Source organism: Harpia harpyja, chromosome 9 (assembly GCF_026419915.1).
Source record: "Harpia harpyja isolate bHarHar1 chromosome 9, bHarHar1 primary haplotype, whole genome shotgun sequence".
Lineage (NCBI taxonomy): Eukaryota > Metazoa > Chordata > Aves > Accipitriformes > Accipitridae > Harpia > Harpia harpyja.
In genome coordinates, this window is record NC_068948.1 from 39,310,542 (window position 1) to 39,328,966 (window position 18,425).

Consider the following 18,425-nt stretch of genomic DNA (forward strand, 5'->3'; position numbering starts at 1 on the left):
GACATTCCTGCTTCTAAGTCTCAAATGGCAATAAAGCAGCAGGTTAGTGGAAGCACCCCATCTCCGGTGTTACTAATAGTGGTTGTGTAAATGACAGGAATTGCTATTTCACAGAGTAGCTACAGCATCCAAGGAATCTCTTTTGTTTCAGAATTTTTCCAGTCAGCTGAATTTTATTAAAGATTCTTTTTCTTTATGTCTTGTTTCATCAATTTAGAAAGGACATGGTGTTGTTTAAGAGGAATTCAGATTGTCACAAGTATACAAGACATTCACTGTTATTCTAAAGTGTCTTAAGTATATGAATGGGTGGCTTCAGTAAAGACAGGTGTGTAAGGCAGACATCAGAATTATTTTTGCTTGTGTCTTTTCTCTAGAAATTTTCTCTAACTTATATTTTTCTTTTCCTCCTTTTTTTTTTAATTTCTTTTTTATTTTTTTTATTTTTCACCCAACCCCTCCTTGTCCATGGACATTGTAAAAGTTGGTTCCTTGCTTTTTCTGTGCAGGCTGACATGTTAGATCAAGAAGCTGCCTTCATGCAGATCCAGGAGGCTAAAACCATGGTGGAAGAAGACTTGCAGAGAAAACTAGAGGAGTTTGAGGATGAGAAAGAACAGCTTCAGAAAATGGCTGATTCTGCAGCAACATTGGAGCAAGAATTGGAACAGGTAGACTGTTGTTAGGTAACTTCCCAAGGGTTTCAAGGGAAATACTTATTTGGCTGAAAAGGCAATAGTAAATAGATACTGAGCGCTAAACCTTTTTAAAAACCTGAAAGGTAGCTGCAAAAATTAAGTCCATATCAAAATCACTCTGTCCCAGGTGAAAAGGCTCCCTCTTTTTCAACCATCTCAGTAACAGTACTTTTTTGAAATTTAAGAACTACTGTCTTGTAGATGTTGGGGTTTTTTTTAGTGAATTCATTATGTGATCATGCCAAGTGTAGACAAGGAGCATAGGTCCATGTTCGAAGTTGTTAGGCAGTCAGGATATCATTATATACACTACAGCGTAATAAATCTGCACTTTGCTGCAGTCCTGCTTTAACCTTGTAATATTACAAAGGGCTGGTATGAGATGAAGTATGTGATAGCTCAGTATTATATTCCGTGTAATTATATGGCATGATCATTAATAACACTGAATTTACCTGGTATATGTACTGTGGACACATTTTTCAAATAAAAATTTAGAACACTGTGAATCTTACTTAAGAATGTTTTAGGTTTGCCATTCTGGTCATTGCTTAGCCTGTAAGATTACAGATGCTGCAGAAGGCAATCAGTTCAATTAATAGAGCAAAGAGAAGTGGCCTAGAAAAGTGAAAAAATAGTTTCACCTTCTCCTACCTTCTCCTAGAAGCTAAAATATTAGTTAAAATATTTTTGGAGTGCATTTGCAAAGATAACATTTATTTTGTATGAATTTAATCTCAAAATACTTCTTGTCAGGTCAAGTTGACTTTGCATCAGCGAGATCTGCAGCTTGAATCTTTACAGCAAGAACACCTAGACATAATGAAGCAATTCACTTTGACCCAAGAGACATTGCACACCAAAGAGCAGTGCCTGGATGACCTGCAAACACAGTATGATGAACTGAAGGCCAGATTAGAAGAGTTCCAAAGTGACACTACTTCTAAAGATGACATGATCCAGTATTTGCAGAATGAGAAGATTGTCTTGGAAGTAGCTCTGCAGGCAGCAAAAGCAAGCAAAGAGCAACTTGACGAAGGAGCAGTGCGCCTTGGAGAAGATACAGAAGTAGCATCAGAAATCTTGGAACAACTGAGGCAAGAAATGGCAATCAAGTCAAGCCAGGTAATAAAAACCTAAAAGTATCTTATTTAAAATAGCTGTTGCAGGGAAGTATTGCCACAGGCACAACAGAGCCAATTACATGAGAGGAGATTGGTACATGTGAGTTTGTATACATGTGTAGTTGTGAGATTCAGCTAGTGGGAATATTTTAATCAATTCTCTCATCTTTCCCTGTTGTTAGACTATCTGACACTTTACATCCTGTTACATCATTGGTGAGCCTACGGTTTAGTATCCCTTGGTCTCTATAGGCGTTTATGCATTTGTGTGGTATGGGAAGGGAAGCTGAGGTTAATTGGTCTTGTTCTGTTGGTTTCCTAGAGCCACTATCTTTTTAAAATCTATCAGTTTTAAAACGCAATAATTTTGAGTACAGATCACAGTTTTGGAAGTAATTTTTTAGCGTGCTGCTTTTCTGTGGCACTGTGGGACAAACATCTTCCTTATGCAGTAATTTGGTCATGTTTAATTGTGCCTTTTCTCTTGAAACAATATACCAGGCTTTGCTTTTGCATAGTGCTCGATACCAGCTGAGGCTTTTTTCTTGTCACTGAACTGTTTTAAAAGCCCAAGCCCAATGCATATCCTTATTCTTTTTTGGCTGCTTTAAATTATGGTGACTCTTCCTTTCACACCTTAGTTTTATAGTCATCTATGCTCTGTATCTTTTCAAGCATCCAAGCTTCATAGCAAGAGCTTTCTTATTGAATCCTGGTAATGATGAGTTCCTGGTAATCTTTAGAGATTTCTTTTGAAGATAATGGGACTTGATAGTATTACCAATAGAAGTATTGAAGAACTATGGAAGTATATTTAAGATAAAGATTTTTTTTTTTTTTCCTTCAAAGAGCCAGCTGGTTTCTTCATTTGATCGTCACGTATGTATGAACGGGTGCCATCCGGATACAACATATGTACACTACTGATGCATACTAAAACTTTAATGGCAGGATAAGGGGACTTCATGCATTCCTGCGGGTTGACAGGGCTCACTATGTGGTGACCTGTGTGAACGTATTTCTGTATAAAACGTTGTGTTATCTAACCGTGCCATTGAGATGCCTAGTCAGAAACAGGATCTTCACTGGATTAGACAATTGGTACCAGCAAAAGATACTGTCGCTGCTTGAAATAACGTAGAGTATGACATTTGGCGTGTAAAGCAACGTGTTTGCTTTTTTTTCCTCTGGTAGGTAGAAAATCTGCAACAAGAAAATGCCAGCTTTAAAAAACAGGTTCAAAAAGTGAAGGAACAGTTCCTGCAGCAGAAGGTAAGCAAAAGCAAACTATTTCAAAGAGATAAAACCAAGGAATATACTTTTTTTTCCCCACAGTGAAGGCATGTACTTCTGAGGGCTTTGTGAGGACACTTGAATCAATTTTCTGTATCAAAGAACTTTGTGACATAATTATACAGTTTCTGTATTTTGTACAGTTAAATTTTTATCTGTAACTAACATAAAAGCAGATCCACCAACTAATTCATGCTTTTATTGGACTTCAGAGAGTTTGCCAAATGATCCACCATATAAAATCTCTCTCTGGTTTGCTGATACTAGGTTCGCTTTTGCAAAAGCACTTGTGAAAATCTTGAAGTGTCATCGTTTTCCTGCAGCTTTGAAAAACGATAGTTGCTTCGGTAATTAGATTGCAATAGACCTCTTACTTTCTAGTTTTATTCTGAATTCACACAGTTTTGAAACATTAATTTGAAATTGATATGCCATTAGCGTTGCACATATATGCGTCTTACATATAGGGTGGCACCATTAATTTTACAGCTTGATTGCTTATTGACCTAATGCGAAAGATTGTTTTAGCTTGTTAGGTTTAAGTTTGGGAAGGCTGCTTAAACTGTCAGTTGCAGTTAAGCCCTCTTGTCATGGCAAAAGTTATTAATTGCATGCATGGGATGGTTAATTTTTTACAATTAGTTTAGTTTAAAAGAATGGCATGTAATTACTGCAGTTCCATAAAGAACATGAAGAGTATCCCATACTGCTATAAACACTCTCACAAGTTTGGTTTTTTATGAACTTCTGATACATAGCGGTATTTGGTATCTGAGCTTACATAAAAATCTTTGAACCAGAGTAAATATGTTACAGAAGACGATGCTGGTTTGTATTCTTCAACACACACACCTCCGCCTCAAACTAAAATAATACTAGTAAATACTTCATGGTAAATTACTCTTTAAGTTTAGAAAGTTGTAACAGAGGTCACATTGTCCTCTTGAAACTTGTGCCCAAGGTAATGGTGGAAGCTTATCGAAGAGATGCAAGTTCTAAGGACCAGCTGATTAGCGAACTGAAAGCTACAAAGAAGCGGCTGGACTCAGAATTGAAAGAGTTAAAACGAGAGCTACTGAAAATTCAAGTTGAAAAACAGGCGCTGGAATCTGAACATTCAAAACTACAGAAGGAAGTATCTCAGGTTCACCAGCAGATGGTGGAAATAGAAAATCATCTTCAGTCAGTGCAGAAAGAACGAGATGATATGGAAGCACGCCTACAGGTATGGAAGGTGTTAAGCTTTGGACTTTGAGAGTGTTACATCCAGGATATGTTGCTATTTCTGTTAACTTTGGAAATAAACAGAACGACCACCTGCAAGTTAAGGTTCGTGGTTGCATATTTAATATTGTCTATACATTTGAGCATATACCTACGAAAATTCTGTAAATATGTGGCTGCTTATTAAGATCTCATGGAAGTAAGTGGGGAGAAGCACACTACAGGAGTGGTAGAGGTGTGATGTGGAAGCAGTTTCCTTGGTCCCAAAGTGAACTCCATCTGAGAGCAAAGACCAAACTAGAACCCTGTTCATACATGTTATGGTGGTGGCCACAGAGGGAAGGATTAAAGAAGAAATAAAAGGGAAAGAGAAAGGAGATGGAGAACCTTGGAACAGTTTACATTTAGAGATGGAAGTAACTTTGAAACTTCATGCTTATTCTCTTATAATCCAGCATACAGCAAATGTGCTTTTTTTTCTTACACTTATGGGTGCTTTTTTTCTTCTTATTAAGTCTTTGCAGTTCGATAAGGAACAAATGGCATCTCTCGCTGAGGCAAATCAGGCATTAAAACAACAAGTAGAACAAATGCAAGAAGAAGCAAAAAAGTAAGTGTTCTTTTAGCACAGACAAAAGAACTCTACAGCATTTGTGTTTCATAGTCACCTTTTTAGCAATCATTTTTTTTCCTATTCCCTGGTCTTTCCTTTGGGAAACTTAAATAGTCAGAGAGTCACAGTCATATCCATGGCAAAGTGTTGGTTCCATGCTACACAGGAGTTGCATCTTCTCCTCTGATTCACTTATGCTTTTAACCAACAGTGTCTGCCATACAACATACATGTTGGAGTGAATCCTAATTACCATTCACTGAATTTTAGCCTTGACTGGCTAAAATGTTGCATTAGTGAGAACTATTTTTTTTTTTTTTTCCCCACTGGTGATCACAGGGGTTTTATGATACCTGACATATCCACCAAGGATCTCAGATTAGATTGGATTCTTACTCTAAATTCTGTGTTATTTTTAGACAGAGTAGTATATATTCCTTCATACTGGAGTTTTAATAGTTCTGACAAAGACCTCTTAATTACCGTAAGTATTTTCTTAGAATGTTATCAAGAGTCTTCAAGGTACTGTCTTGCAAAGGGCCAAACTGTACCTTACCAACCTGATGGCTTTCTCTGATAAGGTGGGTGACTCTGGGACAAGGGGGGAGAAGTGGATGTTGTTTTTTGTTGGGCCATGTGAAAAATGAATCTTCTAGTACTGTTTTCAGGCAGTTTTTGTTTTTACCTGATGGTTTTTTTTTTTCCTTTCACTCCAGTGCCATTACTGAGCAGAAACAGAAAATGAAGCGTCTAGGGTCAGATCTGACGAGTGCGCAGAAAGAGATGAAAGCTAAACATAAAGCCTATGAGAATGCAGTCAGCATTCTTAGTCGTCGGCTACAGGAATCTCTTGCTGCAAAGGAATCTGCTGAAGCAGAGTTGAGCAAACTGAAAGCACAAATCACTGATGGTGGAAACAACCAGATTGCTCAAGTATGCAGATGTCTTTTAGCATTGTTAGTACAAAGATAGAGCTGTCTTGTTATTAAATATAAGTCTTGAAATATTATTTCACACCAAAGTGATGAAAATATTTGGAATATAAAGCTAAATAAGAACATGGTATCAGTGTTCTGAGCACTGAGAATGTCCTTAACTACATTTGAGAGAGGTGATTTGGCAGGCTTTGGTTTGGTTGGTGTGTTTGGTGGTTTTCTTTTCTTTTTTAATTTTACTTGTATCTTTCAGGTTACCAATTGTAATCCAAGCTCAAGAGGATGATCAGCCTTAGTGCTAAATTTCCTGATTAATTTTCATTGTTGGTTTGTTTTTTGTGGGGTTTTTTGTTTGTTTCTTTCTTTCTTTTGAAAGTCTCAGCATCTGAAGACTTTCCAAAATTCTCTTACTGCTTTTTTCTCATTGACAGTTAAAAGTTCTTCAGAATAGCCGTAACTTACTCATATATGTTATGCCTGTGATAAGAAAATTAATTTACTGGGGGAAGCTCCAGTTACTTGGACCAATGGAGCAAGATACAAATACATTAATGGTAGTAGCTGGATGCAAGGGTGGAAAGGTCTGAGCAAGACCTTTACATTAAGCACTAGCACCTCATTTAATATTTGCTAGTGAAGTAGGCTTTTTAACAAAAAACAAAATTACTCCTGTAGATGGTTGATACATTAATCACACTTGTGATCCCTTTGTCTTTAGGAAAGGATTCAAGCTCTGGAGACAGAATTGCAAGCTGTTAGCAGCAGTAAGTTGATGCTGGAAAAAGAGTTGCAAGAAGTGATTTCACTTACCAGCCAGGAGCTTGAAGAATACAGAGAGAAAGTGCTGGAACTTGAGGATGAGGTGATTGCTTGAGTTTGTATGGTAGATGGGAATGTGACAGTAAAAATGTGCCTGAGAAGCAGGGAGAAATTTTAGTACCATAATTTTATTCCAACAGTACAGGAAATCAGAATCTTACATAGAAAACATCGTTGTCAGTGATGCTTGCAAATTTTGCTGCCCTGTGCTGGTTCTTCGTGGTTTCATGAATCATTGTCGTGTAGGGGAAAAGAAGATGAGAGAGAAAAGTAGTTCCTGTATTAGATACCGGCTGTGTCTGGTCATGAGACAGTGAGGATGCATGAATCACTATCTTTTGAAACTATTTGGAGTCATGGATGCTCAGTGATTTTGAGGGCAGGGTGGTGCTGTTCAGTTGTGGAGTTGCACAAAAAAATTATATAAACTATTCTTGACATGCACCTGAACAGTACCCCTCGATTCTGCTTGCTAGCAAGCATTTTAGACTTCCAAAAGGAAAAAAATACCTAACTGAACTTATTTTGAAGTGTTCATTTAAAAACGAAAAAAAAAAGAAATCTCACTCTGGGAAAGCATGATGTTTAATGAGTTTAACTCACAACTTTTTTTGTGGTAGTAATCTGGAGTTGTTTGGTTTTGTTTGTTTGATTTGGTTTTTTTCTTTGGCTATAGCTTCAGGAGTCTAGAGGCTTCAGGAGGAAGATAAAACGTTTAGAAGAAATTAATAAGAAGTTGGCCCTTGAACTGGAGCATGAACGTGGAAAACTTACAGGTCTTAGTCAGTCCAATGCTGCTTTGCGGGAGCACAACAATATCCTTGAAACAGCATTAGCAAAAAGAGAGGCAGACTTGGTACAGCTGAATCTACAGGTAATTTGACCTTTTAATATATTATCTTCAGAAAGGAATTAGCTCATGTTGTGGTTTAACCCCAGCCAGCAACTAAGCACCATGCAGCCGCTCACTCACTCCCCCCACACCCAGTGGGATGGGGGAGAGAATCGGGGGAAAAAAAAAAAGTAAAACTCATGGGTTAAGATAAGAACAGTTTAATAGAACAGAAAGGAAGAAACTAATAATGATAATAATAACAATATTAAAATGACAATAGTAATAATAAAAGGATTGGAATATACAAGTGATGCACAATGCAATTGCTCACCACCTGCCAACCAATGCCCAGTTAGTTCCTGAGTGGTGATTCCTCCCAGCCCCACTCCCCCCAGTCTATATACTGGCCATGGCATCACATGGTATGGAATACCCCTTTGGCCAGTTGGGGTCAGGTGTCCTGGCTGTGTCCCCTCCCAACTTCTTGTGCCCCTCCAGCCTTCTTGCTGGCTGGGCATGAGAAGCTGAAAAATCCTTGACCTAGTCTAAACACTACTTAGCAACAAGTGAAAACATCAGTGTGTTACCAATGTTCTTCTCATGCTGAACCCAAAACATAGCACTATACCAGCTACTAGAAAGAAAATTAATTCTATCCCAGCTGAAACCAGGACAGCTCGTATTTCAAATAACAGGATGTAGACATCTTTACTCATATGATACATGTGGTGCATTTTCTCCAGATCTGGGTCTCCCGTGTGTTGCATAACAGCGGTAATATAGGGGGCTAAACAAGAGATCAGAAATGAGACTTTGCACTAAACAGAGCTGTTTCTTTTGGAAAAAAACAAATCACGGTAAAATATTTGCAATAGTGAAAGTGTGGCTCAATTAAGTTAGTTGGAACATACAAACTGTTACATACAGACTCACTATGATGAACAATTTTTATGCCAATAGTAATATATTCGTGGGGTAGAAGCAAATGGGAATATAGGCAATGAGCTACCATTTAACCAGAGCTACTTTTAAGGTTGAGGGTACCCTGAGAGCGAGTTACCAGTGAACAGCAGAGAGAAGTTTTGCAATCCTTGCATTGGCTTGTGTTTGCGTTGCCTCTACTGGCATTTCTGGTCTTCCAGTGAGCCCACACAAAATGCACATTTGGTTTTTGTGATGCGATAACAGGTTCAGGCAGTCCTAAAGCGGAAAGAGGAAGAGGATCAGCAAATGCAACAACTTATTCAAGCTTTACAGGCTTCCTTAGAGAAAGAAAAGTCAAAAGTTAAAGACCTTAAGAAGCAGGTAAGGGCTCATCTTTTGTTTTATTTACTTAAAAGGTGATTTAAATGTAAAGTATTTGAAAAGTAACTTAAAACAAAATCTATGCTTTATAACATACTGCTTCCTGCAGGGTCTCTGTCATGATGACTAGTGGCTGAAAGATCAGTTGATGTCTTTTCTGTTGTGCCCTGTTAAGCATAGTCATTGACTACCAGGAAAGTTCCATTACGACTTGTAATGCATGGGACATACCTTGAAGTGATGATAAGTCATCCAGAAATTCACAAGGAAGAACCAGTCTGGCAAACGTGCTTCTTCCATTATATATAGTTACTAACTGCCATTAGCATTAATAAGGGTAACGACACTAATAATAAGTGTTTTAGACAAAAAAGAGAAGTGTTAACAGCTGCATAACTTCCTTCTTGACTTGTTTTGTACCCCTTTAGTCTAGCTCCCGTTATGATTCACCCACAGTGATAAAACAAAGAAAAATTGCATATTTTTTTTCTTGTAGGAAGCAGCAGCCAAAGCGGATGCAGCACATAACCGCCGTCACTACAGAGCTGCTGTGCTCGAGCTCAGTGAAATCAAGAAAGAGCTACACGCCAAAGAACTGCTTGTCCAAGCCCTTCAGGTTGAAGTGGACAAACTGCAGTAAGTAAATGTCTAAGTTCTTAGAGAATAGTAAATAAAACAAATCCTCTGAAAAAAGCCATACATTAGTGAATTTTTGGTTTTGCCAGTCTGGAGTAGGTTATGTTGAAATGTACCCCAGCTGAGCCTGACCATAAGATGCATGTTTGGACTCTAGGCAAATACTTGCATTTTTCTGTCTCTTCATAATTCAGTTAGACCTGGAGTGTGCTGTATTTAGGCTTCACCATCTGCTTTTTTTACAGTTTCAACACAGATTTCTACTATTTCATGTTAATAGTAAGGATTAAGCCTTCATATATATCCTGTTATTCTTCTCTCACATCCCTGAGGAACTACATAGAGGATGAATTTGATTGTTGAATATATTCCACAATATATTCAAATACAATTTGTTTTCTTGTATAGAAGATACTTTCTTAAATGATAAGAAATTATCAGACCTCCATAAGAATGGATATAAGGCTAACCCTATTCCTCCTAAAACAAAAGCAAAATTGCTTACAGGTTTTTTGTTGTTTTTTGGTGGGTTTTTTTCTGCATAATCTGTTGTTTGTAACTGCACTATTACCAGTGCAATATTTATTGATATATTTGTGCATCTGTCTCATATAAAATCTTTTTGTGGTTTAACTTTTGCTATGAATGTGTCGGCAAAGCCTTCAGTCAAAGCTATAACTAAGCAGGTTCCATGCAGTGTCATGTCATTTATCGTTACATAGCTAACCCAGTGAAGTCCTTGTTTTAAAGGACAGATTGAATAACTGCTGTGTCTGTTAATCCTGCTGTGCAGGGTAGAGGATGAAAAACATTCCCAGGAGGTATCGCAGTTTCAGCAAGAGCTGGCAGAAGCCAGGTCTCAGCTCCAACTTCTGCAGAAAAAGCTGGATGACAAGCTTAGTGAACAGCCTGTAGTAAGCCAAGAGGTAAAAACTGTACATTTACTGTGTTTATCCTTATTTATGATGCATTGTATGACTTCATTTGTCTTTAATTCAGCATTTTTTAATGAAGTTTTGCTAGGTTTACTTAGAACCAGGAAGGATTCATGAGACATAATAATATATTTCAGAATTTGTGGTTGATTGCACCTATAGATAAATCTAAAGATACTTTCCTCCCCCACCCCCCGGTAGGTGGAAGACCTCAAGTGGGAAGTGGAACGAAAAGAAAGAGAAATTGAAACACTTAAGCAGCAGTTGGATATGAGTGAACAGCGCAGCCACAAGGAGTTAGAAGGGATGCAAATTGTCCTGCAGGTATTTAATCTAGCCGGTGGAGATTCTGATGGGTAACCGTTATTGCTGTAGGGTGATAATTAAAACAATACTTTTGTTGTTTAAAAGCATACTTATACTTTTCTAATAATTTTTTTTACTCATAAAAACTTATTCGCTATATGTTTTGCAGGGTCTTTACTTTTCTCAGTTTTACTTTGACTATGCTGTTAGCTTCTTATTTTCTTGACCTTACGCCATTAAAATAGGCTACTGACTTTTTTTATCTAATTCCTGATCTTCTGCCAGGGCAAATTGGTTTAAAATAGCAGTGTTGTTTCTTTTTCTAGTTTCCCCTGGAAACTGAAAAAAAAATTATAAAAATATTAGTTGGCTGGAATTTCTATACCGTTTCCCTCTATCACATTGATTCTATTCTTTTCCCATTTAGAATATCAAGACTGAGTTGGAAATTGTGAGGGAAGACCTGTCAGTGACTCAGAAGGACAAGTTCATGCTACAGGCTAAAGTGACTGAACTGAAGAACAGCATGAAGTCGCTGCTGCAGCAGAACCAGCAACTGAAGTTGGACCTGAAGCACGGCAAGATGAAGAAGGTATTTAAATAGGAAGAATACATGTTGTAGGGTACCAGAAAATATTCTGCTAATTAAACTACTGGACAATACTCCACTGCAGGAGACCTGATGAAAACTCTGAACTGAAATGACTGCCTGTGATACAGACTTACTGATGTTCTGACATTTAAATGATAAATGCAGGAAGATTTGCAGGCAAAAGTAACTGTACTGATCTTGACTTTCCACCTTTTACTTCAGAAATCTTTGTGTTTAGCATATTATGTTATGTTACATTGTGACTTATAATAAAACAAAAATGGTAGCACTTAAATAATGAATCATGGGCAAATACAGAGTTACTACCTTCTTATAGTTAACACCTGCTTACTGTTCATATCTATCCTCTCCATACTGTCCAGTTTTTCATCCTTCCACAATTTCAATAGTTAACTATTAGTGGTTTCTTTGAGTGTTCTGATTTGCTACTAGTACACAGAAAATGCAGTAGTAGTAGATCTTTTGCTCTTTCCCTCCCTGAAGTAATTGTCTCCCTAAGCGAGACAGAATTTCATATGGAAGCTTCCATTTCATTCTTTTAGACATTGGTCCCGATACCTCATCCTGCAGGTTCCACAATTTCCAAAAGGTTTTCTTTGATTGTACTTAACTGATTTATTTTTTTTCTGAATTGCTCTCTTAACTATACTGAAAGAATGTTATTAAAATTTGTTTTGAAGAGCCAAGTCATTTGCTTTAAATCCTTCATGTTTTATTTCTTCAGTAGCATGAGTTCTTAAGTAGGTCCTTCTAGATGCTGTTTGTTTACTTACGACCATGGCTAGCAGATGACATTCGGTTAGGAACTTTTGCTTGTGACCCATGAGACTTAAAGTGAATATGCTTCTGATTCCTGCTGTATAATGCAGATATGTACCAGTAGTGTGATGTGAGACTCTTTCTATGTGGCAAAAATGACACTGATGAAATAAAGCCAGAAATACAATTAAGTTTTCTTCTTTTTTGACTTTAACCAGAGGAAGGAACTGAAAGGAGAGAATAACTCTTCAAATCCTGTGACTCCAGTCAAGATTCCTGATTGTCCAGTGCCTGCTGCCTTGCTGGAAGAACTGCTGAAACCATCGACAGCTGTGAGCAAGGAGCCTTTAAAAAATCTGAACAGTTGTCTCCGGCAATTAAAGTATGACCCGTTATTTTCAACTCTATTAAATAATCTTAAAAATGTTTCCAAGAAACCAGCTGCCAGCCTAAGGAAAAAAGGATTTGTAAAATGAATTCTTTTCCTCTTATTGGGACTATATTTAGGACAGTAGGATGTTCTGTCATTGTAAGTGCTTGCTCACATGGTAATGAAATAGGGAGAGAAGCCTTTACAATAAACTAGACAAAATGTCCATCCTAAATCGTACACAGCACATCAAACCAGAAACAGCTATTTCTAGTTGTTCTTGCTGATGGAAAAGCTAGTGTTTCTCTCCGCAGCATCAGAAAGGCTGCTCATGATAGGAGCCCAGGCAGTGTGTTAATAAGAAACCTCTAGAGAGGAAGTTCATTCTGCCAAAAATACGTTTTCAGATCTTCCCTTATAAGGTTGCACATGAGATTCTGAGCAGGAAAGCTACAACTTCAGGAAGACGGAGAGTTCGGGTTATTAGGAGAACTGAGCTGCTATTATCACCTCAGTTGATGTTTGAGGGGAGTGAGTCTGTGATAATGTTCTATGATCCTGTACTACCAGACTAGTCGCTTTGCTAAGTTGGTGTCTGACCAAAGTAATTATCTGTTTATCTAATTATTTTTCTGTGCTGCTTTCCTCACCTCTACCTCCCATGTTGTCTTTTATACCTGCGGGAGTACCACGTTCATCAGGTTGTAGCCACTAAGTGCCCTTACTGAGGAAACAGTCCTGCATCATCTCTGGCAACAAGTATTTGCCGCAAAGGAGCTGCTGCATTGTTGGCCCTAATTTTTAAATGAAGCATATTGTATTTGTTTTGCTCTTAAAGAGAGACAATTCCTAAGCTTCCTGTAGACTTCCTTCTCTTGTATACAGCTATAGCTTAGATAGTCTTGGAGTACATATCAAGAATCAGAAAAGTAGTTTTCTGATCTCGCATTTAGCAGTTTGCTTTCTGCTTGTTAATTTTTGCTTTTTTGTTCTCAATACTTTCAAAAGGCAAGAAATGGACAGCCTTCAGCGTCAGATGGAGGAACACACCATTACAGTACATGAATCAATGTCTTCGTGGACTCAGATTGAGGGGCAGCTAATGGACCTTACCGCTACCAGTCCTGCAACTGCATCAGACCAGCAGGAGATTCCTACTACAGAGGAAAAGAAACAGAATTGTAGTGTTAGGGACAAGGAAGCTTTGACACTATAACCTCCTTATCAGTTGTCTTTCTTCTATTGCTTCAAGTATGTAAAGAAATCTTTATCAAAATTATTTATTTATTTCATTTTTAAAAATGGTGTTCAGAGTTGTGCTTTTGCCTGTAGAAGCAAAGGGCGTGGCTTTGAGAAACTGGCATAATATTAAATGCAGAACATGCTATTCCAAGGGTTTGTTTGAAACCTTACTGTAATAATTCTGTCATGTAGGGGACTGCCAAGTGGTAAATCTAGCTCATTTGGGGGTTTAGTAAGAGATTCAGATGAAGATTTAAAATGAGGTCAAGAGGAGCATCTGGTTCCAGGTCTGTATTTGTTCAATCTGGGTGAATTTGGTAAGGAATGACTGTTAATTTTGTAACACCTGGAGTTTGATTTTTGTTTTTTATTTATTTATTTTTAAATTGAGGGAGGGGGTGGGGGGTGGGGGGAGGGTGTTGTCTTCCCCCATCTTGGGTTGTATCCAAATCACAGGGAAAAATAAGTTCTGCTCATGTTCAGCTGTTAGCAGTGGTTGAGGACTGGATATTCCATGCATTCTTTCTCCTCCCTCCTATAATCTCTTATTCTTGAAATTCAGATTACAGATATCTGTATTTAAAGAAAAAAATTCATTTGAAGCCATTTCTAGTTACGAAGATGACCTCTGACCTATAGCAAAAGAAACAAGACTGTAAAGACAAGCAATGCAGACCAATATGTATCTTTGGCAGATTTGCCTGGGATGTTTTCTGAAGTGTCAGTTTTTCACTTACAGTCACAGGCCAGTAGGGAGCTTTGCTTCACTGCACAAACACTTCTTGCACCTTTTTAGTTCAACTTTTGAAGTAGACACCCTTGAAAAAGGTATGTGTGTAATATATATATATAAAAAAGAAAAAAATCATAATTTCCTGACTTTGAATATCTGTTTTAATATGCTTATATACTATAAGTTAAGGCTGACATGAGGGTTTTTTGTTACTGTCATTGTTCTAATGTTACATTTAAGTTCCCTAGTTTTTGCCATACTGTAAAAATGGCTTAGGGGAAATTAGCCCCTAAAGCCAGAGCATTTAGAAATGTAATTACTTTTACTTTGAAAGACAAAATTATAATGCCTATAAAATTATTATTTTTATTAGCTTTATCTTCTCCCACACACTTCCCCTACTTTTTGGACCCTCTATTACAAGATGTCCACCGTGAATGGAAACATTGGTACTGTGGCAGCCCCTCTGCAGAGCACCTTGACTAGATTATTATTAAAGCAGTCCACTTTAGATTCCTTCACCTTTGGTCCCGTTGCTCCCATGTGGCTCATACTGCAGTGATAAGCCTCCTCTCTCCTCATTAAAAAATTCATTGTGGAGGTACTGCTTTGCCTAATGTGCTAAGTGCTGAAACAAATCAAAATATACATGACAGATTATTTGGAAGATTTAGTGGCAACTCATGTACTAGCACATTTTTGTCTTTAAAACATAAAGAAAACAGGTCAATTATATCCACTATAGTTTGACATTTAAAAAAAAAAAATCTAGTAAGTACAAGTAGATTAAGCGGCTGGGGAAATAAACCAAAATTCTAGTTCATCTATTATTTCCAAAGAGACTGTTGTTGCTTTTGGATGGGTTTGGTTGGGTGGTGGGGGGAAATGATTGCAGTTTGCTTAGCAGTAAGGCAAAAAATAAGCAAACAAAAAACCCAAACCCACCCATATTTATCCAAACTCTGATTTTCTCAAAATTACCAATTCAAGCTCTAGTCCAGTTGAACACTTTGCACCTAAAGTGTCTATACTGACTGGTTTCATGCCTCTCAGCTACTGGATTTTAAGTTAAATTTTATTGGTATCAAAGTCAAGTGATGCTAAAAGTCAAGGTTTTGAAATTGGTGAAGGAAGAAATGCATTAGCGTGGCATTAGGTGCCCATCATACAGAATTACCAAACAATTCAAAGAAAAGTCAAAAGCTTTACAGACTAGCTTAGACATGTTAATGTCTACATACTGCTGCAGTCTCCTTTGCAGAGTAAATGGTCCTGACTATCTCGCTGCTGTCATGTTCTTGAAGTTGCCTGTATATTAAGCTCAAAGAAGAAAAAAAATACACAGTATTGTTAAAGAACAAAATTAAAACTACGTAATGAATAATATATTCAGTACAAAAAAGTTATCAAATGTTCAAGATTTTAAATAACACTTATGCAGCGTTAATGTTGCTGTTCATTTTAGTAAATATGTTGCCTACGGTTAAGAATCCCTTATGTTTTAATCTCTTAAATTTGGCAACAGTTGTATGGATAAAGGTTCTATCTGGTATCAAAGAAGCCAGAATTGTTAGAAACCTTCATAGTTCTTCAGAATGTCTGCTCTTCTCTTCTTTTTGTACCCATAATCGTACTGCACTCTGTTTTCAGTGCAGCGCTGCATTTTCTCACTAGCTCCTTAGAAAGACATCTGAGCCTATACCATCAAGTAGTCTTAGATGCATGTTTTTCCTTTTAAAGATGAGGGAGCTGTTGTGAAGTGCTCAGATTAGATTTCTGCATTGACCCACCTGTCTCTCTTTGAAAGTACCTGGACACTAGGTATTTTCATTTTATATTCACTATGTGTTTTTTCTATAAACAGAAGCACCGTGCCACTTAATTAAGTGAAGGACAGGCAGTGAGACTTGGGGGTCTAAATCTGGTGAGGTGCTAAGTCCATTAAGTTACGGAAGTCACTGGGAAGCCCTCTAGAAGGAGCACGCAGCATGTGATAAAAGCAAGGCCTTTCTCTGAAGCTCATCAGCTATGTTTCTTGATTATCCAGAGAAATAGTTGCTGTTTTATTAAAAAGCTTCACCCTGAGGCTGAGCATGCTCGCTCTACAAAGCCTCAGGTCTCTGCTGTCTAGGCAATAAAACAAACTAGTTCTAGGAATACCTCCCCTCTGCCTGTCACAGCTCTGCCAAATACATCAGAGGAAAGTCTGAAGAATAATCTCTTAAAGATTTTTTTTTTTCCTTTTCCTTTTTCAACCACTGCAATAGAATGTATTTTCTGTGTCTGCTTCTTCAGTGGTTGCTACCTACTAAACCAAGTCTTGTTGATGAAGAAGAAATGTCACTGTAACGTGAGAATGTTTCTCAAGTGATTAAAGTTAGTGAATGCTGCAGCATTACTTCTTCAGATGCTGTTGGGCTTCTGAGGACTTTTGAATAATTGTGCATTTAAAAAAACCAAACAAAAAACATAACAAAAAACCAGCAAACCATACAATGGAAAAAAAACAGTTACTGCGTCTCTGGTGTTGCTGAACATCGCATAATGCTCCATTCTATTGTCTTCCAGATTTCTTGGAAATATTTGTGCACTGTATTGGGATCAGCTGAACCCCTTATCCACTCATGCAATGGGAGGATCTGATCCCATACTTTTATTCAGGCAATATCCTAGCTCAAATCTATGAGAATTTCACATATGTGAAGAGTAGAGTAATACCCAGAATGAAAGTTCCAGTGCTCATGTTTTCATGGATTACTTACGCCTCCTTAGGGGGGAGTGAACTGCAGTGGCATGGGTGTTTTAATCTTAGCTATGACAACATTCAAGGTGCACTGGGGACAGATAGTGTTATCAATATAAATTATAACTTAAAGATGACATTCACTACTGGTGATGCAAAAGCTTGTGATGTATGTTTTATTAACTTTGCTGGGGAAGCGTGAATAGTTGCATGTAACTTGCTGTGACCACAGACTTTAAATATTTTCATGTGAAAGCAATTACAGTCCAAAGTAATTACTAATGCTCATCAGCTGTCATCTGATTGATCTTGTCTCCTACTAATGTGTAACACTTCAGTCTTGGGCAGTAGGGCAGCCTAATTTCCAATACAGATGCACAGATTTCTAGGGGAGGGAAAGATGTTCTGGATATTGTAAATGAGATACTGTTATGTTTTATACGTGACATTCAGTAATGTCTGCTTAAGCTGTATTTGTAAAGATAGAAGTTAATAATTTCATGTTCTTCAGTGGATAACCCAGGGGCTGGAGGAGTTACACTATGTACAATTAATGTTTATGATCATACAAAGCATGTTGATTATAAAAATAATGTGCATAGGAATTCCTTTAAAAGTTTTGTGCAATAAACTATTTTTGGTAAAAGGCTCCATGTTGTTTCTACTTTTAAAGAGAAATTGATACCATCTTCTCTTTGGTTTTGGATAGTAATTTTTATGTTTAGGATTCTGAACATGCTGTATAGCCACCTTTAAGGAAACAAAACAATCCCTATTTTGAAAGAGTATGTTACTGCACATTGGTTTTTCACACATCTAAAATTGATAGTGCTTGTATTTCCATTACATTTACTTTTTCTCAGTTTGCTGAACATGTCAGGAAAGAAACGTAATGAGCATTATCTCCCTTAGCCTGAATTTGCCAACAGCTGAAGTTTCATTGTACAAGGTGGAACAATGCAGAAATGTCGATTCTAAATTAGCCCATTGCCATGATAAGGAGAGAAGTGACTATACCTTGCTTGTAATATTAAACAGTGTGAGTTAAAGGGATGCTGTCAACTTCTTCTTGAGGGCCTGCCCTTTTGTCTCATCATTTAAACCAGCAACTGACTGGTTTGCTTATAGTACAAGTAGCTGTACCCCGTAAGGTAGTGATGTTACACCTAATGGCAGGGCTAGAAACGGACTTCTTCCCTTCTAACACACCAGGGGCTTCCTTCTTCACGGTTTTCCATCTCT

At 37.6% G+C, this 18,425-nt stretch overlaps 1 protein-coding gene across 4 annotated transcripts in view; it reads left to right on the plus strand.

Moving 5' to 3' along the window:
• GOLGA3 (golgin A3) overlaps positions 1 to 17,832 on the plus strand; it is a 31,170-nt gene extending 13,338 nt beyond the window's left edge. For 3 of the 4 annotated variants that reach the window (XM_052797460.1, XM_052797462.1, XM_052797463.1), the window contains 15 exons: positions 510 to 671; positions 1,455 to 1,823; positions 3,017 to 3,094; positions 4,077 to 4,340; positions 4,855 to 4,949; positions 5,669 to 5,885; positions 6,606 to 6,749; positions 7,383 to 7,580; positions 8,730 to 8,846; positions 9,343 to 9,482; positions 10,276 to 10,408; positions 10,619 to 10,741; positions 11,151 to 11,315; positions 12,314 to 12,477; positions 13,474 to 17,832. In XM_052797460.1, the coding sequence (XP_052653420.1) occupies positions 510 to 671; positions 1,455 to 1,823; positions 3,017 to 3,094; positions 4,077 to 4,340; positions 4,855 to 4,949; positions 5,669 to 5,885; positions 6,606 to 6,749; positions 7,383 to 7,580; positions 8,730 to 8,846; positions 9,343 to 9,482; positions 10,276 to 10,408; positions 10,619 to 10,741; positions 11,151 to 11,315; positions 12,314 to 12,477; positions 13,474 to 13,681 (2,577 nt within the window). In that variant the 3' untranslated portion in view covers positions 13,682 to 17,832. The remainder of the gene's footprint in view (positions 1 to 509; positions 672 to 1,454; positions 1,824 to 3,016; positions 3,095 to 4,076; positions 4,341 to 4,854; positions 4,950 to 5,668; positions 5,886 to 6,605; positions 6,750 to 7,382; positions 7,581 to 8,729; positions 8,847 to 9,342; positions 9,483 to 10,275; positions 10,409 to 10,618; positions 10,742 to 11,150; positions 11,316 to 12,313; positions 12,478 to 13,473) is intronic. The other variant, XM_052797461.1, reaches the window with a different exon arrangement.
• The last annotated feature ends 593 nt before the right edge of the window (positions 17,833 to 18,425 follow it).